The sequence below is a fragment of the Hemiscyllium ocellatum genome, chromosome 47, assembly GCF_020745735.1.
Source record: "Hemiscyllium ocellatum isolate sHemOce1 chromosome 47, sHemOce1.pat.X.cur, whole genome shotgun sequence".
Classification (NCBI taxonomy): Eukaryota; Metazoa; Chordata; class Chondrichthyes; order Orectolobiformes; family Hemiscylliidae; genus Hemiscyllium; species Hemiscyllium ocellatum.
Genome location: NC_083447.1, coordinates 7867751 through 7893280, shown reverse-complemented (window position 1 = coordinate 7893280; position 25530 = coordinate 7867751). Strand labels below are relative to the sequence as shown.

The window sequence follows — 25530 nt, the reverse complement described above, 5'->3', positions numbered from 1 at the left end:
AGGTAAAGAGAGAGAAAGATATAGAGAGAAGAGATAAAGCGAGAGAGAAAGTATTATCTGACAGTTAACTCGTCTTCAAACTAAGTGTCTGTGACAGCAGTACACAATCATACCGATATCTGCCCAGTCAGCTGATGGTCAAATACCGATGGCTGGGAGATTGTGAGATTCTCACGAGGGAGGCAGAGCGATAGAGACAGAATGGGATATTTTGTCCACATTGTTGATTCGTCAGGATTTCCACATCCCCCTCAAAATCAAGGGATTTTATCTCCTGTCCCATTCCAAGACAGACGGTCAAAACTGATTGGTCACTATCTGACCCAATGGCATCGCCTGACCTTTCGATAATGGGACCATAGGCTTTGTTTCTATGCTGTATGAGTCTATGGTATGCATTTGCTCGCTCTCCCTCCTGTTCCCAGACCTGTGGCAAAATCCTAATTCCTTCTCAGGATTATCCATGACGTGGCCCCCACTTGTTAGCTCGTCCACTGTCTCAGTCCGACTCTAATCACAAGAGGCATTAATCCTATAGAAGCTGAGGGAAGGATGTGGTGGTAAGGAACGTGCAGCATCAGGGCAGAAAGAGCAAGAGATAGAGATAGACACAGAGACAGAGAGAGACAGATACTGAGAGAAACAGAGAGAGAGAGAGAGAGACACACATACCAACAGAAACAGAGAGAGAGAGACAGACACTAAGAGAAACAGAGAGAGAGAGACACACACACACACATACCAAGAGAAACACAGAGAGAGACAGATACTGAGAGAAACAGAGAGAGAGAGAGAGAGACAGATACTGAGAGAAACAGAGAGAGAGAGAGAGAGAGACAGATACTGAGAGAAACAGAGAGAGAGAGAGACACACACACACATACCAAAAGAAACAGAGAGAGAGAGACAGACATTAAGAGAAACAGAGAGAGAGAGATACAGAGATAGAAAGACAGAGAGAGAGAGAAAGAGAGATAGAGAGACAGATACATAGACAGCAAGTCAGACACTGAGATAGAGATATAGTGACAGTGAGATAGAGAGAGAGACAGAGAGAGAGAGAAATAGAGAGACAGATATAGAGATAGAGAGATAGGCTTTGAGATAGACAGATAGAGATATAGAAAGATAGACAGAGAGTAGATCGATAGAGAGATAGAGACAGGCACCAAGATAGTGAAAACGAGATAGACAGACACAGAGATAGATAGAGAGAGAGAGACACACACACAGAGATAGAAAAACAAAGAGAGATTGAGAGACAGAGATAGAGCAACAGAGAGATAGAGAGACGGATACAAAGATACAGAGACAGACGCAGACTTAGAGATAGGTACCAAGATCAAGAGATATAGAGATAGTGATAACGAGGCAAAGAGATAAATACAGAATATCGAGACAAACAGAGTTAGAGTGACAGACACTGAAATAAAAGGAAAGTCAGGCACAGAGTAGGGAGGGTCAGCCAGAGTTAGATATTTGAGATTGACAGAGTTACCCAGAGGCAGAGAGAAACAGGCACAGAGATATCAACAGGAAAGCGAGAAGGCGAGGCAGACTCTCACAGGGAGAAACCAAATTAGAGACAGAGACTGGGCAGAGATTTATCCAATGTTAGAGAGAGAGCGCGATAGGAAAGGGTAAGATAAAGTGATGTAGAAAGGGTAGAGTCAGAGGAGAGGAAGAGAGATACAGAACCCGAGTGAAAAGGATAGAGAAGGCATTGGAAAGCCAGGACAGAGCAGAGGGAGAGAGAGAGAGGGAGAGAGAGAGGGGGAGAGAGAGGGAGGGCGGAGAGAGGGAGGGGGGGAGAGAGAGAGAGAGAGAGAGGGAGAGAGAGAGGGGGAGAGAGAGAGTGGGGGGAAAGAGAGCAAGAGAGAGGGGAAGAGAGAGAGAGAGGGGGAGAGAGAGAGAGAGAGAGGGACAGAGAGAGGGGGAGAGAGAGGGAGGGCGGAGAGAGAGGGAGGGGGGAGAGAGAGAGGGGGGGAGAGAGAGGCAATATCAGATTGAGAGAGGCACATGGAGAAAAGCAGAGATTGGAAGAATGGAAGCGAAGGAAGGAGTGTGAGAATGAGAGATGAAGCTGTCCAGATTTAACCGGCTGCACTTCCATTCAGCTGTCACTCGAGGAGAGGTCAGCGATCTAGTTCTCTAGGTGGGTGTGTGCCTGTGAGTGGGTGTCTGTGGGTGGGTGTCTGTGGGTGGGTGTCTGTGAGTGTGTGTGTCTATGGGGGTGTGTCTGTGGGTGGGTGTCTGTGGGTGGGTGTGTTTCTGTGGGTGGGTGTCTGTGGGTGTGTGTCTGTGAGTGTGTGTCTGTGGGTGGGTGTGTTTCTGTGGGTGTGTGTCTGTGAGTGGGTGTCTGTGAGTGGGTGTGTTTCTGTGGGTGTGTGTCTGTGAGTGGGTGTCTGTGAGTGGGTGTCTGTGGGTGGGTGGGTGTCTGTGGGTGGGTGGGTGTCTGTGAGTGTGTGTCTGTGAGTGGGTGTCTGTGAGTGGGTGTGTTTCTGTGGGTGTGTGTCTGTGAGTGGGTGTCTGTGAGTGGATGTCTGTGGGTGGGTGGGTGTCTGTGGGTGGGTGGGTGTCTGTGAGTGTGTGTCTGTGGGTGGGTGTCTGTGAGTGGGTGTGTTTCTGTGGGTGTGTGTCTGTGAGTGTGTGTCTGTGGGTGTGTGTCTGTGGGTGTCTGTGAGTGTGTGTCAGTGGGTGGGTGTCTGTGAGTGTGTGTCTGTGGGTGGGTGTCTGTGGGTGGGTGGGTGTCTGTGAGTGTGTGTCTGTGAGTGTGTGTCTGTGGGTGGGTGTCTGTGGGTGTGTGTCTGTGGGTGTCTGTGAGTGTGTGTCTGTGGGTGGGTGTCTGTGGGTGTCTGTGAGTGTGTGTCTGTGGGTGTGTGTCTGTGGGTGTCTGTGGGTGGGTGTCTGTGAGTGTGGTCAGTGACCTACATGAGAATTATTGCTGCCTCCTTCAGAGATCGAGCTGGTGGCTCGTGTTGTTGACCCAACTCCCCCAGAGTCTGACCGAATCCTGAGGCAGTGAGTCAAGGAGGAAGAGAGAGAGACCCAGAGAGAGACCCAGAGAGAGAGAGAGAGAGAGGGAGAGAGACAGAACCCAGAGTCCAGCGACGTTGTGGAAGACATGGACTGAGGTAAACCATACCCTGAATCACCGCTCAGTCTTGTCCGACCCTAATCTCCAATCCATTTACCAGCAGAGAACTTATTTAATGTAAATATCATCCAATTCCTTTACCCAATCCTTTTTCCTCCCGTTCAAATTTTGTTCCTCAACATTTTCCTCCAACAAACTTCCCATCCCCTTTCAATTTCAGCATTCTGTCTTCATTCTGAATTTCCTGTCCCCCATTATTTGTATTCTCCCCTTTCCCTTTGACTCCATCCTGCTCCACCCACAATGTCCTTGACCTCCCTCCATTCTGTCCCCAGTTCTCCCTGATTGAAATCCTCTTTGTGGTTGGTGCAGAGCTGGGGAGGGGTCAGTGATATTGGCAGGGAGGTGGATACTGGTGAGGCCAGGGATGGGGTTGAGCGGAGGGTGGGTACACATGGAAGGGGAGCGATCCCAATGGATCAAATCCTGCCCAATATTTCAATTCAGTAGGATCGTTTGATTGGTTCCTGAGATGTCAAGGTTGGGGGGGTGTGGGAATTTCTTAAGATGAGGCATTAGGTAAACCGGGTCAATTTGGGGTCTGCATTCTCTACCGTTTCGGAGAATTGAGAGGCGATCTCATTGAATACTCAAATAATTAAAGGGATAGACAGAAAGTCAATCTCACTTCAGGAGACAGTCCCTCTCCCTCCAATATCAACCAGGTGAACCATCTCTGTGGACTGTCTCTGATTCCAGTATATCTTTCCTTGAATAAGCCGTCCAAACTGCCCATGCTAGTCCAGCCATGGTCTGACCAGTGTCTTAGAATCCTTACAGTGTGGAAGCAGGCCATTCAGCCCATCGAAGGGCAGAATGGCCTACTCCTGCACCTATTGTCTATTGTCCATCAAGACCACACCAACCCTCCCAAGAACATTCCATCCATACCCTATCCCTGTAACCCTGCATTTCCCATGGGTAACCCACCTAGCTTGCATGTTCCTGGGGCACCATGGGGCAACTTATTCGGCCAATCCCCCCCTAACGTGCGCATTTTTCTTCCCCCATCAACCACCGAGACATGAGAGGTTTAGGAGAATGGGTGGCAGATTTGAAACTGTGATGAAGATGAATTATTTCTCTCGAAGGGTGGTGAATGCAGAGAGTCTGCTACTCCAAAGGATGGGTCACGCCGAGACACTGAATGAGGAGGAGGGTTGTAACTAGGATCGGGCTGAAGGGACAGGAGGAGTGAGCAGGAAGGTGGAGTTAAGGCTGAGGTGAGATAGTAATGGTGGAGCGTGCCTGAGGGGGCAGAGTCCAGGGAGGGTGGTAGTGAGCTGCCCCCTGTACTTACCGCAAAGATCTCCTTGGTCAGAGGGAGGCTAAGAGTCCGACAGGCTGTCCCACCTTGGGAACTCATTACCGCAGGGTGGCAGACGGGCAGGGTATACTGAGAGGGAGGGTCAATGCCCACCCCACGAACACAGATTGATTCTGGAATGTTGCTGAGGTTCTGAAACATTTCCTATCTCTCTGTCTCTCTGTCCCCAGCCTCACGCAGCCCCGCTCACCCAGGAATCTGCAATGGAAAACGTCAGCCTGAAGGAAAAGGTGGAACACCTTCCCGTACAGGTCAGTGCGAAAAGCTTTCTGTACGTTCCACCACTTTGTCACAACTCAGTACCGTCCATCATTCATGACCCCTTCTGCTCACATACAGGGCTGAGTGAGTGGGCACTGTCGGAGGGTCAGTGCTGAGGGAGTGGGCACTGTCGGAGGGTCAGTGCTGAGGGAGTGGTCACTGTCAGAGGGTCAATGCTGAAGGAGTGGGCACTGTCAGAGGGTCAGTGCTGAGGGAGTGGGCTCTGTTGGGGGGTCAGTGCTGAGGGAGTGGGCACTGTCAGAGGGTCAGTGCTTAGGAAGTGGGCACTGTCGCAGGGCCAGTGCTGAGGGAGTGGGCACTGACGGAGGGTCAGTGCTGAGGGAGTGAGCACTGTCAGAGGGTCAGTGCTGAGGGAGTGCTGCATTGTCGGAGGGTCAGTGCTGAGGGAGTGGGCACTGTCGGAGGGTCAGTGCTGAGGGAGTGGGCACTGTCGCAGGGCCAGTGCTGAGGGAGTGGGCACTGTCGGAGGGTCACTGCTGAGGGAGTGGGCACTGTCGGAGGGTCAGTGCTGAGGGAATGGGCACTGTCGGAGGGTCAGTGCTGAGGGAGTGCTGCATTGTCGGAAGGTCAGTGCTGAGGAAGTGGGCACTGTCGGAGGGTCAGTGCTGAGAGAGTGGGCACTGTCGGAGGGTCAGTGCTGAGAGAGTGGACACTGTAGGAGCGTCAGTGCTGAGGGAGTGGGCACTGTCGGAGGGTCAGTGCTGAGGGAGTGGGCTCTGTCGGAGGGTCAGTGCTGAAGGAGTGGGCATGCTCGAAACGTCGAATTCTCTATTCCTGAGATGCTGCCTGGCCTGCTGTGCTTTGACCAGCAACACATTTGCAGCTGTGATCTCCAGCATCTGCAGACCTCATTTTTTACTCTGTCGGAGGATCAGTGATGAGGGAGTGGGCACTGTCGGAGGGTCAGTGCTGAGGGAGTGGGCACTGTCGGAGGGTCAGTGCTGAGGGAGTGGGCACTGTCGTAGGGTCAGTGCTGAGGGAGTGGGCACTGTCGTAGGGTCAGTGCTGAGGGAGTGGGCACTGTCAGAGGGTCAGTGCTGAGGGAGAGCCACACTGTCGGAGGGTCAGTGCTGAGGGAGAACTGCATTGTCGAAGAATCAGTGCTGAGGGAGCGCCGCACTGTCAGAGGGTCAGTATTGAGGGAGTGCTGCACTGTTGGAGGGTCAGTGCTGAGGGAGTGCCGCATTGTCGAAGAGTCAGTGCTGGGGGAGTGTGCTCTGTCGGATGTCAGTGCTGATGGAGCACCACTGCACTGTCGGAGGGTCAATGCTGAGGGAGGGCCACACTGTCGGAGGGTCAGTGCTGAGGGTCTGCTGTGCTGTTAGAGGGTATTTGCTGAGGGAGTGCCGCATTGTCAAAGGGTCAGTGCTGAGGGCGTGCCGCACTGTCGGAGGGTCAGTGCTGAGGGAGTGGGCACTGTCAGAGGATCAGTGCTGAGGGAGTGCTGCACTATCGGAGGGTCAGTGCTGAGGGAGTGGGCACTGTCAGAGGATCAGTGCTGAGGGAATGGGCACTGTTGGAGGATCAGTGCTGAGGGAGTGCTGCACTATCGGAGGGTCAGTGCTGAGGGAGTGGGCACTGTCAGAGGATCAGTGCTGAGGGAATGGGCACTGTTGGAGGATCAGTGCTGAGGGAGTGCTGCACTGTCGGAGGGTCAGTGTGTCAGAGATCCCATCTCTGAGTGAGATATCATATGAAGCCTTGTATGTTTTCTCTGGTTGTTAGAAATGATTATGCAACATTTGCATAAGTTCCTGTGATGAAATAACGATCAACCGGTCTGTGCTCATGTTGATAGTTAAAGAATAACTAATGTCCAGTCCCACCAGGGAGAGGTTGCTTGTGAAATCATATCCACACAGATCCAGCCAACAGCAACATGGTTAGCTTGAGTCCATCAACTCCATCCCCACTCCTGGGGGACAATGGGGTGCTTGTAATGTGTCTGCACTCAGTATTCCTTAAGGCCAGGCTAATGCTGTTAGCCAAGGGTTCAAATCCCACCAAGGCCGCTAGTGTTGCTTAACTTTGATTAATAAACTTGACTGTAGGGGATCAGGATTGTCAAGTGTTGGAAAAAACCATCAGTTTCACCTGATGGAAGGAAATCTGCCCTCCTTACCCGGTCTGGCCTACAAGTGACTCCAGACCCACAGCGATGGGGTTGACTCTGAAACTGCCCTCCCGCGGCGATTAGAGATGGGGCAATAAGTGTTGACCCAGCCAGAGACAGCCTCATCCTGTGAGAGGGTCCAGACGGGACTGGATCGGCCCAGTTCAGACTGGGGGACAGATCGAAGCATTTCAAAATGGCTCCCTTTCTGCAACATCACTGTTTCAATGCGAGTGCCCTCACTGCATTTCACACGGGGAGGGGGGAGGGGGGACAAGGCCAGTATTTACTGCCCCTCTGGAATTACCCCTTGGGCTTTCTGGAACTGAGTGCCCTTCAAGGCCATTTTGTTAAATTTCATTCACAGGATGAGGGTGTTTCTGCCTAGGCCCAGCATTTATTGCCCCGTCCCTAATTGCCCCCGAGAGCTGGAGAGCGTCGACCCCATCGCAGTGGGTCAGGAGTCACGTGTAGGCCAGACCGGGTAAGGGTGGCAGTTTCCTTACCTGAAGGGCATTTGTGAACCCGACGGGTTTTTCCAACAATCGACAATAGATCCACGATCATCATTAGACTCAGAATTCCCAGAATTTTATTGAATTCAAATTCCAACATCGGCCCTGGCAGGATTCGAACCTGAGGCATGATGTGGATCTACAGTCCAGAGAGAATACCCCTAGGCCATTCCACACCCAACCCCCATCCCTGAACTACAGGAGAGAGTGTGGTGTGGGAATGGGACTGACTGATGTCTGATGAGCTAGCACAAACTCAGTAGACCGAATGGCCTGTGCTTAAATGACTCTCGCCAGCCACAATGAGTCCCATGTAGGGGAAAGTGAAATAACTCCGGTATCCCATTCCCCCTTTATTTGCACAGGGAGAGTCCCTGATACTGACCCAGCTCCCTCAGGGCCAGTGAACAGAATCTCCTGACATTCCTGTCAGCCAGGACTCCCTGATTGGACCAGGTTAACAGCCCCAGTCAGGGAAACCCCTATTCTCTGAGGTCCAGCCAGCTGTCCCTTTTCCAAACGCTCCGATAAGGAGGGCAGCTATCAATCCCATCAGTGAACAGGCTGTTGTGATCACTGTCCTGTTGGTGTGTAATTGTTTCAGACTGGAATTTACAATTCCCAGCTTCAGTGGCATTCCTGTGGATTATTTCCACAAACTCCTTCCAACACTCCGTAACCACCCTGCACAGGTTCAGTGGCTGGCCCCACTGATGGAAGCCTAAACAGTGTAGCAGTAGGCCATTCAGCCCCTCCAGCCTGCTCTACTAGCCAATAAGATCAGATTAGAGCTGGAAACCCACTCTCAGGCCTGGCTCCCATCCACCAGGCCATCAAAGACCTGTCCAACTCAAAGCCATCATAGTATCCCCACAGCGTAACACTGACCATTCAGCCCTGACTGACCCTCCCAAAGGCTATCCCACCCACAGCCACACCCTATTTCCAGAACCCCACATTCCTCAGGGATAATCCACCCTACCCTGCATATCCCAGGGCACTATGGGTAATTTGCAAGGCCAATCCACAATAACCTGCACATCGTTGGACTGTGGGGGGGGAAGCCCACGCAGACAGGGGGAGAATGTGCAAACTCACCCCCCCCCCCCCAAAAGCCAAAGGCTCACGACAAGAAAACAAAAGATCAACTCAGTCATTCCTCTTAGAGTGAAACAGTGCGCTTCAGATTTGGGTCACTCAGCAACTCCTCAACGAGGGATGCACTTGCTCAGTATCCCCCCACACCCCACAGCCCATTAATCCCCCTCAGTATCCCCCCCAGCCCCATCAATACCCCTCAGTAACCCCCCCAGCCCCATCAATCCCCCTCAGTAACCCCCCCAGCCCCATCAATACCCCTCAGTAACCCCCTCACCCCATCAATCTCCCTCAGTACCCCCCTCACCCCCATCAATCCCCCTCAGTATCCCCCCACCCCCTCACCCCCATCAATCCCCCTCAATATCCCCCTCACCCCATCAATCCCCCTCAGTATCCCCCCACCCCCTCACCCCCATCAATCCCCCTCAATATCCCCCCTCACCCCCATCAAGCCCCCTCAGTATTCCCCCCTCACCCCCATCAAACCCCCTCAGTATCCCCCCCACCTCCATCAATCCCCCTCAGTATCCCCCCCACCCCCATCAAACCCCCTCAATATCCCCCCTCACCCCCATCAATCCCCCTCAGTATCCCCCCTCACCCCCATCAAACCCCCTCAGTACCCCCCCTCACCCCCATCAATCCCCCTAAGTAACCCCCACCCCCATCAATCCCCCTCAATATCCCCCCCCCACCTCCATCAAACCCCCTCAGGATTCTGTATGCTTCAGTATGACCACGCCCCGTGTTTCCAAACTCCAAATGAGTGACATCCCAATCTCCTCTCCCATTCCTTATCAGATAATCCTTTCAACTCAGGAAGGAGCTGTCCCCATTCCCCAATTACCTGTTGGGTTTGCCAACAAACATTGGTCAAACAAGACTTCAAGTCATAGAGATAGACAGCACAGGAACAGACCCTTTGGTCTGACTGGTCAATGCTGACCCGATATCCCAACCCAATCTAGTCCCATTTGCCAGCACTTGGCCCATATCCCTCCAAACCCTTCCTATTCATATACCCATCCAGATGCCTTTTAAATTTTGTAATTGTACCAACCTCCACCACTTCCTCTGGCAGCTCATTCCATACACACACCACCCTCTGTGTGAAAAAGTTGCCCATTAGGTCCCTTTTATATCTTTCCCCTCTCACCCTAAACCTATGCCCTCTAGTTCTGGACTCCCCCACCCCAGGGAAAAGACTTTGTCTATTTATCCTATCCATGCCCCTCATAATTTGGTAAAACTCTATAAGGTCACCCCTCAGCCTCCGACACTCCAGGGAAAACAGCCCCAGCATCTCCCTGTTGCTATTTTGTGCTGAACTATAGCTCAAAAAAGACCTTGAGTGTGAATAGCCAATGTCTTTTCCCAGGGGTAAAGTCAATTTTAAAAGTTTTATTCTATGTTTCATTATCATATATAAGATAATTAGTACCTGAGGGGATAAAGGTAAGATTTGCTCTCCAGATTGTAAAGGGCAGCTCACAACGGCACCATAAGGTCATCACAATCCCAGAGGATCACTCTCCCATTGGGGATGGGGTGTTGTTTTTCACCTGATGCTCACCACTCCTCAGGTGCGGGGGAGAGGTGGAGAAGATGAGGCCATCATTGTAACCTCAGCCACTGCAGGAATCGAACCACGCTGTTGGTGTCACTCCATATTGGGAACCAGCCAGCCATCCAGCCAACTGAGCTAACTGGCCCTCCTGACGTTCGCCAGGATATAGAGTGCAACAGTGACGTTTTTCACATATTGTGGGGTGTGGGGCTCACTGGCTGGCCAGGATTTATTGCCCATCCCTAATTGCCCCTTGAGCAGGTGCGTTCTGGAACCGCTACAGGCTGTAGTTAGACCCATGATGCCTTGAGAGAGGGCGATCTTTCTGACTGTTAGGGGCATGTATCTAGATCATAAAGTGAACTTAATCTGACGTCTCAGAAGAGATGTCCAGGCGCTTTTGATGTCAACTAAGTCCGGGTCTAACTTCTACCACAGGTTTTGGGTGGGTATCCCTGGGTGAGGTGACAGCCTAGTGCTACTGCCACTAAATTGTTAATCCAGAGACTCTGGGGACCTTGGTTTGAATCCTGGCTGGTGGAATTGTAATCAATAAAAATCTGGAATTAAGAATTTAATGGTGATTATGAATCCATTGCCAGTTCACAGAACCCCGACAGTGTTGAAACAGGCCATTCGGCCCGACAAGTCCACACCGACCCTCTGATGAGTGACATGTTCCCACTACCCTATATTTAGCATGGTCAATCCACCCTAACCTGCACATCCCTGGGCACTATGGGACAATTTAGCACGGCCAATCCACCCTAACCTGCACATCCCTGGACACTATGGGACAATTTAGCACAGCCAATTCACCATAACCTGCACATCCCTGGGCACTATGGGACAATTCAGCATAGCCAATCCACCCTAACCTGCACATCCCTGAACACTATGGGACAATTCAGCATAGCCAATCCACCCTAACCTGCACATCCCTGAACACTATGGGACAATTTAGCACGGCCAATCCACCCTAACCTGCACATCATTGCAGTGTTGAGAAAATTCCCATCTGGGTCACTAATACCCTTTAGGGAAGGAATCTGCCATCCTTACCTGGTCTGGGCCTACACATGACTCCAGACTCATAGCAAGGGGGTTAACACTTAACTACCCTCTGGGCAGTTAGGGAGTGACCCAGCCAGCGATCCCATGAGGGAATTTAAGAAAAAAGAATTGAATTTAGCAACTTCAACTCAACCAACCAGAAATTGGTGGCAGTAAATCTACCCAAAACATTCCATATGGGGACAGTCTGCAGATTGTGTTTATCTACAAAACCTGTCCATCTCTGCGACCTCCTCTCGCCACTGAACTCTCCAAAGACCAAATTATGGCCCTCCTCTGGCCCTGAAAATGTGTTGCTGGTTAAAGCACAGCAGGTCAGGCAGCATCCAAGGAACAGGAAATTCGACGTTTCGGGCATAAGCCCTTCATCAGGAATGAGGAGAGTGTGCCAAGCAGGCTAAGATAAAAGGTAGGGAGGAGGGACTTGGGGGAGGGGTGATGGAGATGTGATAGGTGGAAGGAAGTCAAGGTGAGGGTGATAGGCCGGAGTGGGGTGGGGGCGGAGAGGTCAGGAAGAAGATTGCAGGTTAGGAGGGCGGTGCTGAATTCGAGGGAATTGACTGAGACAAGGTGGGGGGAGGGGAAATGAGGAAACTGGAGAAATCTGAGTTCATTCCTTGTGGTTGGAGGGTTCCCAGGCGGAAGATGAGGCGCTCCTCCTCCAGCCGTCGTGTTGTTATGTTCTGCCGGTGGAGGAGTCCAAGGACCTGCTGGCCCTGGCCTCATTTCTTCATTCTCGTCGCCACCACCCCCGCCTTTACCTTCAAATCCTGGAACTCCCTCACCCTCTTCCCCTCCTCAAAACCGACCCCCACCTCATGACCGGGCGCCCTCCCCTCAGTACAAGCTCAGTCTCCCAGCAGTGTCGGGTCAGCGTCTTGGGTCGTCTTTTCCAACTGATCGGCGCTAGATCAATGCAGGAGGCGTTGCCGTGACACTGACAAGTGCTTCGAGGGATTTAGTTTGTTGGAATCGCTGTTCTCGGTGACATTAATCACAAGCCGGAGACTGATTGCTGGCGATAGCTAACACAGGCACGCAGCTATTTATAATGGGATTAAAATAACTGCCTGGGCAGCAGTGACAAGGAGCAGAGAAAATAGCGAGGCTAAATCTGTGCCAAGGAAATGGCACAAAAGGTTTCTGGTTACACGGACTGCATCAGCTGCTCTGTAACTGGGGGTATTATTTAAAGGGAGTACCTTGAGATATTTGTTTTACAGCCATTAACGGAACTGAGGGTTGTTGGGTAAGGTCCTGTAAGGCTCATGGCCTGGAAATATGGAGTAGATCATGGCCCGTGGCCTGGTGGTATTGTCGCTAGACTATTACTCCAGACAACACCTCTGGGACACCCGGACCAACCAACCCAACCACCCCGTGGCTCAACACTTCAACTCCCCCCTCCCACTCCACCAAGGACATGCAGGTCCTTGGACTCCTCCATCGCCAGACCATAGCAACACGACGGTTGGAGGAAGAGCACCTCATCTTCCGCCTGGGAACCCTCCAACCACAAGGGATGAACTCAGATTTCTCCAGTTTCCTCATTTCCCCTCCCCCCACCTTGTCTCAGTCAAATCCCTCAAACTCAGCATCACCTTCCTAACCTGCAATCTTCCTCCTGACCTCTCCGCCCCCACCCCACTCCGGCCTATCACCCTCACCTTGACCTCCTTCCACCTATCGCATTCCCAATGCCCCTCCCCCAAGTCCCTCCTCCCTACATTTTATCTTAGCCTGCTGGGCACACTTTCCTCATTCCTGATGAAGGGCTCATGCCCGAAACATCGATTCTCCTGCTCCTTGGATGCTGCCTGACTTGCTGCGCTTTTCCAGCAACACATTTTCAGCCCCTGATCTCCAGCATCTGCAGTCCTCACTTTCTCCTATTTCTCCAGAGACCCCAGATAACAATCTGGGCTCGAATCCCACCACAGATTGATGGTGGAATTTGAATTCGATAAAAATAAAGAATTTAACAGGGACTAGGAGAAAGTGAGGACTGCAGGTGCTGGAGATCAGAGTTGAGAGTGTGGTGCTGGAAAAGCGCAGCAGGTCAGGCAGCATCCGAGGAGCAGGAAGGAAAATCGATGATTCTCCTGTTCCTCGGATGTTGCCTGACCAGCTGTGCTTTTCCAGCACCACACTCCAATTCAACGGGGACTATTTGATACCCATACCAATAATTGTCAAAACCCACTAATGTCACTCATCCTGTCAATGTAGAAGCAGGTTATTGGACTCATCAAGCCCTCACCCAACCCTCTGAAGAGCATCCCACAACCCCACTGTTTCCCACGGCTAACACACCCAACCTACACATCCCTAGACACTATGGAGCAACTTAGCACGGCCAATCCACCCTAAACTGTATGTCTTCGGACAGTGAGAGGAAACTGGAGCACCCGGAGGAAACCCACGCAGACACCGGGGGAGAGTGTGCAAACTCTACCCAGACAGTTGCCTGAGGGTAGGATCGAACCTGGGTCCCTGGCACCGTGAGGCAGCAGTGCTAACCACTGAGCCACTATACTGCTCCAAATGCCCTTTCGCAAAGGGCTGCTCTGTGGTTGACTCTTAACTGCCCCCCTGTGGACAATTAGGGAATGGGCAATAAATGCCGGTCCAATCAGCGATACCCACATCTCGTGGACAATAAAAGGGAAATTCCGACTGAGATGGGGAGAGATATCTCCACCCAGAGAGTGGGGGCAGGGGGGAGCCTGAGGAATTCTCTGCCACAGAAAGGAGTTGAGGCCAAAGCATTGAATGTTTTCAAGGAGTTAGATACAGTTCTCAGGGCTCAAGGGATCAAAGAGAAACTGGGAACGGGGGATGGAGTTGGATGACCAGCCATGATCCTGGCTAGAGGGGCCGAATGGCCTACTCCGATGTAACGGCTCTGACGGGGTTAATGCCAGAGCTCCACCCAATCCGATGACATGATGAGGCCACAGCTGGGGTCAGGAGGTCTCTCAACAGTCGTGCTTAAACAACGTCGAACTGACTGATGTCACTTGTAGCTGGGTGTTGTCATGTAGCAAACGCCACCTTGTTTACGACAAGCCCCTCTTCTCGTTAAGACCCCCTCATGGCGTTGCGCTCTCTCGCTCCCAGCCAACTTGGGGGCCGGGCAAGGCCGTAGGAGGTTGGTAGCGATTGGCATCGTAGCAGGCAATGAGGTCAATGGAAGGCGGACTGAGCACAGAGGGTGACAAACACAGACATGGTCCCCAGCTCCCCTTCCGACAAACCCCACTCCCAATCATCGCCTCTGTCCATCAACGAACCACCTCAGACCAGCCCAACACCGGTCAGCCTTCGAACCCAGAGTTCAGCACAAAATAGCAGATGGACTTCAATTTGGATAAATGCAAGATACAGCACTCAGGAGGTGGGACTTATACAGATAATGGCGAGGCCTTGGGTAGCGTTGTGAAAAACAGAGGGACTTAATGGTTCAGAGATAGAATCCTTTGATGTTTGTATAACATATAGACAGGGCGGTTCAGAAGGCGTTTCGCACGCTTGCCCTCATTGCTCAGACGTTTTGAGTATTAGAGTTGGGACGTCAAGTTGAGGTTGCACAGGACATTGGTGAGGCATCTTCTGAACACTGCGTCCAGTTCTGGTCACCCTGTTGTAGGAAGGAGAGGTTTACCAGGATGTTGCCGGGTATGGAGGGGGTTTGTGTTGGAAGGAGGAGGCTGGGACTTTTTCTCATTGGAGCGTAGGAGGGGTGTCCTTGCAGAAATTTATAAGACCATGAGGGGTTTAGATGGGTGGCACGGTGGTTAGCACTGCTGTCCCACAGCGCCAGAGGCACAGGTTCGATTCCAGCCTTGGGCACCTGTCTGTGTGGAGTTTGCACATTCTCCCCCGTGTCTGCGTGGGTTTCCTCCGGGTGCTCCGGTTTCCTCCCACAGTCCAAAGATGTGCAGGTTAGGGTGGATTAGCCAGGCTAAATTGCCCGTAGTGTTAGGGTCGGGGTAAATGGGGAATGGGTCTGGGTGGGTTGCGCTTTGGAGGGTCGGTGTGGACTTGTTGGGCCGAAGGGCCTGTTTCCACACTGTAAGTAATCTAATCTAAGATAGGGTTAATGGTCTCTTCCCCCAGGTGGGGGATTTCAAAACTAGGGGGAAGATTTTTAAGGTGAGAGCAGAGATATGAGGGGCAGGTTTTTTCCACAGAGTGTGATTCATGTGTGGAATGGTCTTCCTGAGGGAATGGTGGATGTGGGGACAGTTACAATGTTTGAAGGATGTTTGGATGCGTGCATGAATAGGAAAGGGAGGGATGTGGAGCAGGCAGGCGGGATGAGTTTAGTTTGGGATTACAGTTTAGCCTGCACTAGCTGCTGCGTGTTTCCGTGCTGTGTGACTCTCTATGACTCTGTAAGTTGTGAATTCTGCCACTCCAGAGGGAGAGGGAGAGGGAGAGGGAGAGGGAGAGGGAGAGAGGGAGAGAGAGAGGGGAGAGAGAGGGAGGGAGAGAGAGGGGGAGAAAAGGGGAGAGAGAGGGAGAGAGAGGGGAAGAGAGAGGGAGGGAGAGAGAGGGAAAGAGAGAGAGAGCGAGAGAGAGGGAAAGGGAGAGAGGGAGAGAGAGAGGGAAAGAGAGAGAGAGGGAGAGAGAGAGGGAGAGAGGGAAAGAGAGAGGGAGCAGGAGAGAGAAAGAGAGAGAGGGAGAGAGGGAAAGGGAGAGGGAGAGAGAGAGGGAAAGAGAGAGAGAGGGAGAGAGAGAGGGAGAGAGGGAAAGAGAGAGGGAGCAGGAGAGAGAAAGAGAGAGAGGGAGAGAGGGAAAGGGAGAGGGAGAGAGAGAGGGGGAGAGAGAGAGAGAGAGGGAGAGAGGGAGGAGGGAAAGAGAGGGAGGGGGGAGAGAGAGAGGGAGGGGGGAGAGAGAGAGAGGGGTCAGAGAGAGGAGAGAGAGGGAGAGAGGGGGAGAGGGGGAGAGAGGGAGAGAAGGAGAGGGAGGGAGCAAGAGAGGGAGAGAGAGGGAGAAAGAGAGGAGGAGAGAGCAAAAGAGAGAGTGGGGGGAGAAAGGGGATAAAGTGAGAGGGGGAGAAAGAGAGAGAGTGAGAGAGAGAGAAGGATGGGAAGGGGGCAGAGCGAGAGAGAAAGGGAAGATGGGGTCAGGAGAGAGGGAAGGAGAGAGAGACGAGGAGAGAGAGTGCAGGGGAGAGAGAGAGAGAAAATGGGTGGGGGGGGGGAAGTGAGAGAGATACTTTTAGACAACAATATCACTGAGGCAGCCCTACACCGTCAGAAATCGGAGCTGGTCATGGCGATGGTGGTGTGATGGTGAAGTCACTGGGCTGTGATCTTGGCTCATATCTGGGGGAGTGAGTTCAATTTCCCCCCCAAACCACTAGTGGAATGATTCAAATCTGGAGCAGAAGTCTTTTCATGACAGCATCCGCCGTCCTTACCCAGTCTAGCTTCCATGTGACTCGGGACCTACAGCCATGTGGGTAATTACTCTCCCAAGTACATGAGTGAGACACGCAGTCCAGGGGGCAACTCAGGGTTGGTGAACAAATACCAGCCTTGCCCTCACCCCCCCCCCAGTGATGTCTGTATCCCATGGAGGTATTGGCATGTGTCTCTCACCTTGTGAATAAATGATTGTCTTAAAGATCCACACAACGTTGGAAGGTTTCGGTAGAATGTGCTGAGAGAGAATGTTTCCCCTACTTGACCGGAACAGTAATGAGAGGCCGTCAATATGGGATAGTCCCCCCAGTGAGAATTCAGAACTACCACAAACCCCGAGGTAATTTGAATAAAAGGACATGCCTTGTATTTGTAGGGAATGGCTCTCTCCATGTGAATGTGCATTGATTCTGAACCTGTTGTGAAACTTGTTGTGAAACTTGAAAGGGTTCAGAAAAGATTTATAAGGATGTTGCCAGGGTTGGAGGATCTGAGCTACAGGGAGAGGCTGAACAGGCTGGGGCTGTTTTCCCTGGAGCGTCGGAGGCTGAGGGGTGACCTTATAAGGGGTTATAAAATCATGAGGGGCATGGATAGGATAAATAGACAAGGTCTTTTTCCTGGGGTTGGGGAGTCCAGAACTAGAGGGGCATAGGTTTAGGGTGAGAGGGGAAAGATTTACAGCAGCTCAGTGGTTAGCACTGCTGCCTTACAGCGCCAGCCTCAGGTAGCTGTCTGTGTGGAGTTTGTTCATTCTCCCTGTGTCTGTGTGAGTTTCCCCTGGGTGCTCCGGTTTCCTCCCACAGTCCAAAGATGTGCGGGTCAGTGTGGATTGGCCAGGCCAAATTGTCCAGTGTGTCCAGGGATGTATCGGTTAGGTGCATTAGTCAGGAGAAATGTAAAGTAAGAGGGAAGGGGAATGAGTCTGGGGTGGGTTAATTTTTGGAGGGTTGGTGTGGACTTGTTGGGCTGAAGGGCCTGTTTCCACACTGTAGGGATTCTATGATGATAATCCTATGATTTAGAGGGGCATCTATTTCACGCAGAGGGTGGTGTGTGTATGGAATGAGCTGCCAGAGGATGTGGTGGAGGCTGGTACAGTTACAGCATTTAAAAGGCATTTGGATGGGAATAAGAACAGGAAGGGTTTGGAGGGATATAGGCCAAATACTGGCAAATGGGACTAGATTAATTTAGGATATTGGGTCAGCATGGATGAGTTGGACTGAAGGGTCTGTTTCTGTTCTGTACAGCTCTATGGCTGTAAGTGTAAATGAGCTACATCACAACTTTGACTGATTATCCTATCCTGGCTGCTCTCTGGCTAATAGCACAGTCAACCTATTGTCTTGGCAACACCTCACTCCCTTGCCCACGAGTCAGCGGCCATTATTGGAAATTTGGCACTCTTGCTTTGGGTCCAGGTGAATGCAAGGTGATACTTATTTCTATCTTGCAAACTTCGAGCTCTGCATGACCGAGCCTTTGCTGCATTGCCCTTTCAGGGAGCATTTGCAGATTCGATGGGCCGAATGGTTGCCGTTTGAGCAGCACCATCCCATTACTCAACCACCCGGCTCCTGCCCGCTGGTCTGCAGTTCCAGTCGCACGTGGGTGGCTATCAGTGACAGTGAGAGACCACCTCTTTGCTTAATGCCCCCCTCTTGTTTCTTGCTTCCCCCCACTCCCCCCCCATGGCAGATATTTCCGGATCCCTTGGAAAGTGCCGACGAGGGTTGCCGGAGGATCAAGGGCCGCCTGCCCTCGATTACGGTGGAGCTGACCGATGCAAGCGAGGTGGAGAGTGGCGAGTTACGTTGGCCCCCTCCTGAAGCCAGCGCCAAGCCAGACGCTCCCGGAGAAACCCAGCCAGGGCCCAGCGAAGCTGCACCAGCCGGTGAGGATCCAACCGCGGAGGCTGCACCTCTCTCCCTTTGCCGTCTTTTACCAGCTCGGTGTCAGGTGGGCGCCAACGCAAACATTCATGGGGCATCACTCCATGGCGACATCACCAGAATCACCAAGCTGGGAATATTCCGTTTCAATCCGAATAGGGTGGCACCGTGGCTCGGTGGTTAGCACTGCTCCCTCACGGCGCCAGGGACCCGGGTTCAATCCCACCCTCTGGTGACTCTGTGTGGAGTTTGCACATTCTCCCCGTGTCTGTGTGGGTTTGCTCCGGTTTCCTCCCACAGTCCAAAGATGTGCTGGTTAGGGTGGATTGGCCATGCTAAATTGTCCCATAGTGTTCAGGGATGTGCAGGTTAGGGTGGATTGGCCATGCTAAATTGTCCCATAGTGCCCAGGGATGTGCAGGTTAGGGTGGATTGGCCATGCTAAATTGTCCCATAGTGCCCAGGGATGTGCAGGTTAGGGTGGATTGGCCATGCTAAATTGTCCCATAGTGTTCAGGGATGTGCAGGTTAGGGTGGATTGGCCGTGCTAAATTGTCCCATAGTGCCCAGGGATGTGCAGGTTAGGGTGGATTGGCCATGCTAAATTGTCCCATAGTGCCCAGGGATGTGCAGGTTAGGGTGGATTGGCCGTGCTAAATTGTCCCATAGTGCCCAGGGATGTGCAGGTTAGTCGCATTGGTAAGGGGTAAATATAGGACAGAGAAATGGGTCTGGGTGGGTTACTCTTTGGAGGGTCAGTGTGGACCTGTTGGGTGAAGGGTCTGTTTCCACACTGTAGGGATTCTAGGATTCCATTCTGTGGAATTTCCCCTCCCCCAACCCCCACTAACACTATCCTGGGGGTCACCATTGTCCATGACTAGACTCCCCACGTTGGCTGCCAGAGCAGGCAGGAGGCTGGGATCACAGCACTGAGTAACGCCGAGGCTGGGGGGGGGGATGTTCGTCGATGATTGCACTTATGTTCAGCACCAGTTCCTCAGATACTGACGCAGCCCCTGTTCAAATCCAACAAGGTCTGGCTAAGGGACTGACAAGTGGCAAGTAACATTCGTGCCACGCAAATGCCAAGCTACGACCATCACCAATAAGAGGCAGTCTAACCGCCGCCACTTGGAATTCAATGGTGTTACCATCACTGAATCCCCCACTGACAACATCTAGGGGGTTATCATTGACCAGAAACCTGCCACATCAACACAGTGGCTGCAAGAGAAGGTCAGAGGCTCAGAATCTTGTGGTGAGTAACTCCCCTCCTGACACCTCAAAGCCAGTCCACCATTAGATTAGATTAGATTTACAGTGTGGAAACAGGCCCTTCGGCCCAACAAGTCCACACCGACCCGCCGAAGCGAAACCCACCCATACCCCTACATTTACCCCTTACCTAACACTACGGGCAATTTAGCATGGCCAATTCACCTGACCCGCACATCTTTGGACTGTGGGAGGAAACCGGAACACCCAGAGGAAATCCACGCAGACACGGGGAGAACGTGCAAACTCCACACAGACAGTCGCCTGAGTCAGGAATTGAACCCGGGTCTCAGGCGCTGTGAGGCAGCAGTGCTAACCACTGTGCCACCGTGCCGCCCACATCTCCAAGGCACGAGTCAGGAGGGTGAGGGAATACTCCCCACTTGCCCCTGGATGGGGGCAGCTCCAACAACACTCAAGAAGCTCAACACCATCCAGGGATAAAGTAGCCCCCACTTGATTGGTACCACATCCCCAAGCATCCCTTCCCCCGACGCTCAGTAGCAGCAGTGTGTACCATCTACAAGACACGCTGCAGTAACTCACCAAAGATCCTCAGAAACTACCGTCCACAGTGAGAGATGGGCAATGAGAAATTCCCTTTTCACTCTATCTGTGCTAACCACACCCTTCCCTCAGCCTCCCTCTCCCCCCACCGTCCCGTTTACTATCTCAGTGGTACCTTACCCATAATGCCACATGGAAGTCCTGCTGAAAGTTCTAGAAGATCCAAGATTCAAGCCCCACCCTTATCCCCCATTACCACCGGGTTTACCCCCACCAGAACCCAGGAAGTGACTTCACCCTGAGAAAGGAACAGGGTAACAGATGCGTTTTTACTCTTTCCTGGCCAGGCCGGATGGTGTGCCCCACCCCTAATTGACCCCTGAACTGAGTGCCTTCCTTCGGCCATTTTCAGAAGGCAACCAACAGCCAATCACATTGCTGTGGGTCTGGAGTCACGTTTAGGCAAGACCAGGAGGTAGGAAGAGGAAAGGTCATGGAGGGTGTTACAGAGATAGGGAGGGGTGATGGAGGGGGGGTTACAGAGATAGGGAGGAGTGATGGAGGGGGGTTACAGAGATAGGGAGGGGTGATGGAGGGGGGTTACAGAGATAGGGAGGGGTGATGGAGGGGGGTTACAGAGATAGGGAGGGGTGATGGAGGGGGGTTACAGAGATAGAGAGGAGTGATGGAGGGGGTTACAGAGATAGGGGGAGTGATGGAGGGGGTTACAGAGATAGGGAGGGGTGATGGAGGGGGGTTACAGAGATAGGGAGGGGTGATGGAGGGTGTTACACAGATTGGGAGGGGTGATGGAGGGGGGGTTACAGAGATAGGGAGGGGTGATGGAGGGGGTTTACAGAGATAGGGAGGGGTGATGGAGGGTGTTACACAGATAGGGAGGGGTGATGGAGGGTGTTACACAGATTGGGAGGGGTGTGGGGGGGGTTACAGAGATAGGAAGGGGAGATGGAGGGGGTTACAGAGACAGGGAGGGGTGATGGAAGGTGTTACAGAGATAGGGAGGGGTGTGGGGGGGGTTACAGAGATAGGGAGGGGTGAGGGAGTGGGTTACAAAGATAGGGAGGGGTGATGGAGGGGGTTACAGAGACAGGGAGGGGTAAGAGAGGGGGGTTACAGAGATAGGAAGGGGAGATGGAGGGGGTTACAGAGACAGGGAGGGGTGATGGAAGGTGTTACAGAGATAGGGAGGGGTGTGGGGGGGGTTACAGAGATAGGGAGGGGTGAGGGAGTGGGTTACAAAGATAGGGAGGGGTGAGGGAGTGGGTTACAGAGATAGGGAGGGGTGATGGAGGGGGTTACAGAGATAGGGAGGGGTAAGAGAGGGGGTTACAGAGATAGGGAGGGGTGATGGAGGGGGGTTACAGAGATAGGGAGGGGTGAGGGAGGGGGTTACAGAGGTAAGGAAGGGTGAGGGAGGAGGGTTACAGAGATAGGGAGGGGTGAGGGAGCGGGTTACAAAGATAGGGAGGGGTGAGGGAGTGGGTTACAAAGATAGGGAGGGGTGATGAAGTGTTTACAGAGATAGTGAGGGGTGAGGAGATGGAGGGGTTATGGAGATAGTGAGGGGTGAGGAGATGGAGGGGTTATGGAGATAGTGAGGGGTGAGGAGATGGAGGGGGTTACAGAGATAGTGAGGGGTGAGGAGATGGAGGGGTTTACAGAGATAGTGAGGGGTGAGGAGATGGAGGGGTTATGGAGATAGTGAGGGGTGAGGAGATGGAGGGGGTTACAGAGATAGTGAGGGGTGAGGAGATGGAGGGGGTTACAGAGATAGTGAGGGGTGAGGAGATGGGGGGGTTACAGAGATAGTGAGGGGTGAGGAGATGGAGGGATTTGAAGACACGGATGAGCATCCCCAGAATCGAGGGGGGGCTGGGTCAGGGCCTGGTGTCGGCTCGTGGACTGCGGTGTTCTGGTGAAGTATCTTCGATAGGGTCCCCCCCTCCCCCACCTCACCCTCTCCCCGGGACGTCCCTCTTTCAGAGTGAGCAACATTGTCCACAACTCCCTCCTCATGTTGTGTTTCTTTCCCAGGAGAGGACGAGGCGGAGCAGAAGGAGGCGGAGACGGAGAGAGGTGGGGGAGCCGAGGCCGTGAGCCTACCCCAGGCCGGGGAGGGGGGCGTGGGGGTTGGCGAAGTGAGGAACTGAGAATGGTGTCCCGTTCCTGAGGTTGGTTGTGAAGGAATCTGCTCCTGGACGGAGGGTGCAAAGCTCACCATCAACATTCCAAACCCCTCCCGCCCATTAAAAGATTCGGATGACCTTTGGGAGATGACCTTCCTGACCTCTGACCCCTCCATCTTTACATGTCAGCTTGGCTCTGGGACCTTCACTCATCAGCTCAAACTCTAGGCCGTGAGCATCTTGGTAACATGGCGGCTCAGTGGGTTAGTACTGCTGCCTAATGGCGCTGGGGACCCTGGTTCGATCCCACCCTCGGGCGCCTGTCTACATGGAGTTTGCATGTTCTCTCCATGTTTGCGTGGGTTTCCTCCCACAGCCCAAAGATGCACAGGTTAGGGTGGCTTGGCCATGGGAAATTGCCCCATAGTGTCCAAGGATGTGCAGGTTAGTCATGGGGAAATACAGGTTAGAGGGGATAGGTCTGGATGCCCTTTGGAGGGTCAGTGTGGACTCAATGGGCTGAATGGTCTCTGTCTGCACTGTAGAATGGAATCGATTCCCTGGTGTGATCCAGCATGGAGGGAAGGACAAGGGACAGCAGATCCATTGATCACCACCCCACTGCTATCCCCCTCTTTGGGTGGAGCTCCAGAACCGTGTGATGTGATCTCTCAAAGTGTGGAAGCAGACCATTCAGCCCATGGTGCCGACGATAGCCCACTTGAATAGATCGGTTTCCCATTCGATTCAAATCAATGCAGGAGTCGGCCATTCTGCCCCTTCAGTGTGCTGGGTCATTTGCTGATTGGACGGCAGGCTTGACCGCACCTTTTAGTCCTTTCCACCCTTTGATCTCTGTTCTTTCCCCAGAATCCGGACACTGTTCCCCCACTCACCATTGTAACGTTGGGCTTGTTTCCATCGACTTGGTAAGACCCCATCCTAGATTACAACAACTCCCCAAGGAACCCCCTTACCCCAGGTCAGCTTTGTCTGTTTTGATTCTGAGGAACGTTCATCACTCAGAAATGTTTACTCTGTTTCTGTGGCCATAGACACTACTGACAGTTTCCAGTTTTTATTCTCTTCCCCTCCTCTGCTTTGTCAAGAAACCCTTTGTGTTTCCAAACGCCTCGATCAAATCTTCGAAGAGTACATCACCCTGGTCCTGCTCCAGGTAACACAACCAGAAATTGCTGGAAAAACTCAGCAGGCCTGGGCAGCATCCGTGGACAGAAAGCAGAGTTAACCTTTCAGGTTCAGTCACCCTTCCCTCAGGTCTATTCATTTCCAAGATACAAGATCCACATACAAGACCTTCAGGCAGCACCTTCCAAACCCATGACCACTTCCATCCAGAAGGACAAGGGGCGACAGATACTTGGGAACACCACCCCCTGCAATGGGAATATATCATTATTCCTTTAGTGTCGCTGGGTCAAAATCCCGGAATTCCCTCCCTCAGGGCAATGTGGGTCTACCTACAGCACACAGGCTGCAACAGCTCAAGAAGGCAGCTCACCCCCACCTTCTCAAGGGGGCAATTAGGGACGGGGTGATAAATGTTGGCGAAGCCTTTTATCTCAGGAGTGAATATGAAAGTATTAACAAAGGGCCTGATGCTGGTTAACACCAAACTTCAGCTGTCATGCAATTTGTAAACCAAATGATTAGTGGTAGAATGGAGCAATATCAGTTGCACCCTAACTCACATTCTCTCTCTCTCACACACACACACACACACACTCTCACACTCACACATGCTCACACACACACACACTCACACACACACACACACACTCACACACTCACACATGCTCACACACACACACACACTCTCACACTCACACATGCTCACACACACACTCACACATGCTCACACACACACACACACACTCACACATGCTCACACACACACACTCTCACACTCACACATGCTCACACACACACTCACACACACACACACTCACACTCACACATGCTCACACACACACACACTCTCACACTCACACATGCTCACACACACACTCACACTCACACACACTCACACTCACACACACTCACACTCACACATGCTCACACACACTGCTACACAAGCACACACACACACACTGCTACACAAGCACACACACACATTCATACGTACACACACACACAGATACACATGCACTCACACACACACGCACTCATAAACACGTACATACACTCATACACATACAATCACACACACTCACACACACATACACACGCTCTCTTTATCACACACACACTCACACACATACACACGCTCTCTATCACACACATACACTCACACACACATACCCATGCTCTCTATATCACACACACACACACGCTCACACACACTCACACACACACACACACACACACACACACACACACACACCATGCTCTCTCTATCACACACACACACACACACACACACTCACACACACACACACATATACACACACGTATGTTTGGTTTTAACCAGCATCAGACCCTTTGTTAATACTTTCGTATTCACACACATACACACACAGTCACACACACTCACAGATGTACACACACATACACTCACACATACACACACGCAGTCAAACACAGTCACAGATGTACACACACATACACTCACACTCACTCACACATACACACACAGTCACACACACTCACAGATGTACACACACACTCACTCGCACATACACACACACAGTCACACACACTCACAGATGTACACACACACTCACTCGCACATACATACACATTCAGTCACAGATGTACACACTCACAGTCACACACAGTCACAGATGTACACACACATACGCACACACTCATTCACACATACACACAATCACAGATGTATACACACATACACACAGTCACTGTGACGTTGCCCACTGGTGGCAGTGTTCAAGATCTGAATAGGATGCAGGTTAAGAGATACTTGAACTTTTTTCTAATTGTAATGCAGTGTACCTCTTAAATCTTGAGTGTGTCTCAGTGTAACCCGTAATTACCCTGCTTGCATGAAATAGAATTGCTATAGAGACCGGAAGCTGTAGAGATGTGGTGCTTGTTAAATCCCTGAATGTTAACCTGTTTCTGCATTAAAGGAATCATTTTGATTCTGTTAAAGTG

At 52.1% G+C, this 25530-nt stretch overlaps 1 protein-coding gene across 5 annotated transcripts; it reads left to right on the top strand.

The window, feature by feature from the left end:
• Positions 1–1978: 1978 nt before the first annotated feature.
• LOC132836753 (protein LBH-like) lies at positions 1979–25530 on the top strand. 5 transcript variants are annotated; one of them, XM_060856191.1, is made up of 5 exons: positions 1979–2134; positions 2958–3134; positions 4655–4735; positions 18270–18530; positions 22304–25530. In XM_060856191.1, exons 3-5 carry the CDS (start codon positions 4688–4690, stop codon positions 22364–22366), a joined length of 372 nt encoding a protein of 123 aa, XP_060712174.1. In that variant the 5' UTR covers positions 1979–2134; positions 2958–3134; positions 4655–4687; the 3' UTR covers positions 22367–25530. The 5 variants fall into 5 exon arrangements, with proteins under 5 accessions (XP_060712174.1, XP_060712173.1, XP_060712172.1 ...); XM_060856190.1 differs by having other exon boundaries at positions 1979–2155; XM_060856189.1 differs by lacking the exon at positions 2958–3134 and having other exon boundaries at positions 18270–18465.

Coding starts and splice junctions, on each gene's coding strand:
- LOC132836753 (XM_060856188.1), top strand. CDS start 2,078: ATGAAGCTGTCCAGATTTAACCGGCTGCACTTCCATTCAGCTGTCACT. Junction 2,135..4,654: donor CAGCTGTCACTCGAGGAGAG/GTCAGCGATCTA, acceptor CTCTGTCCCCAG/CCTCACGCAGCCCCGCTCAC. Junction 4,736..18,269: donor TGGAACACCTTCCCGTACAG/GTCAGTGCGAAA, acceptor CCCCCATGGCAG/ATATTTCCGGATCCCTTGGA.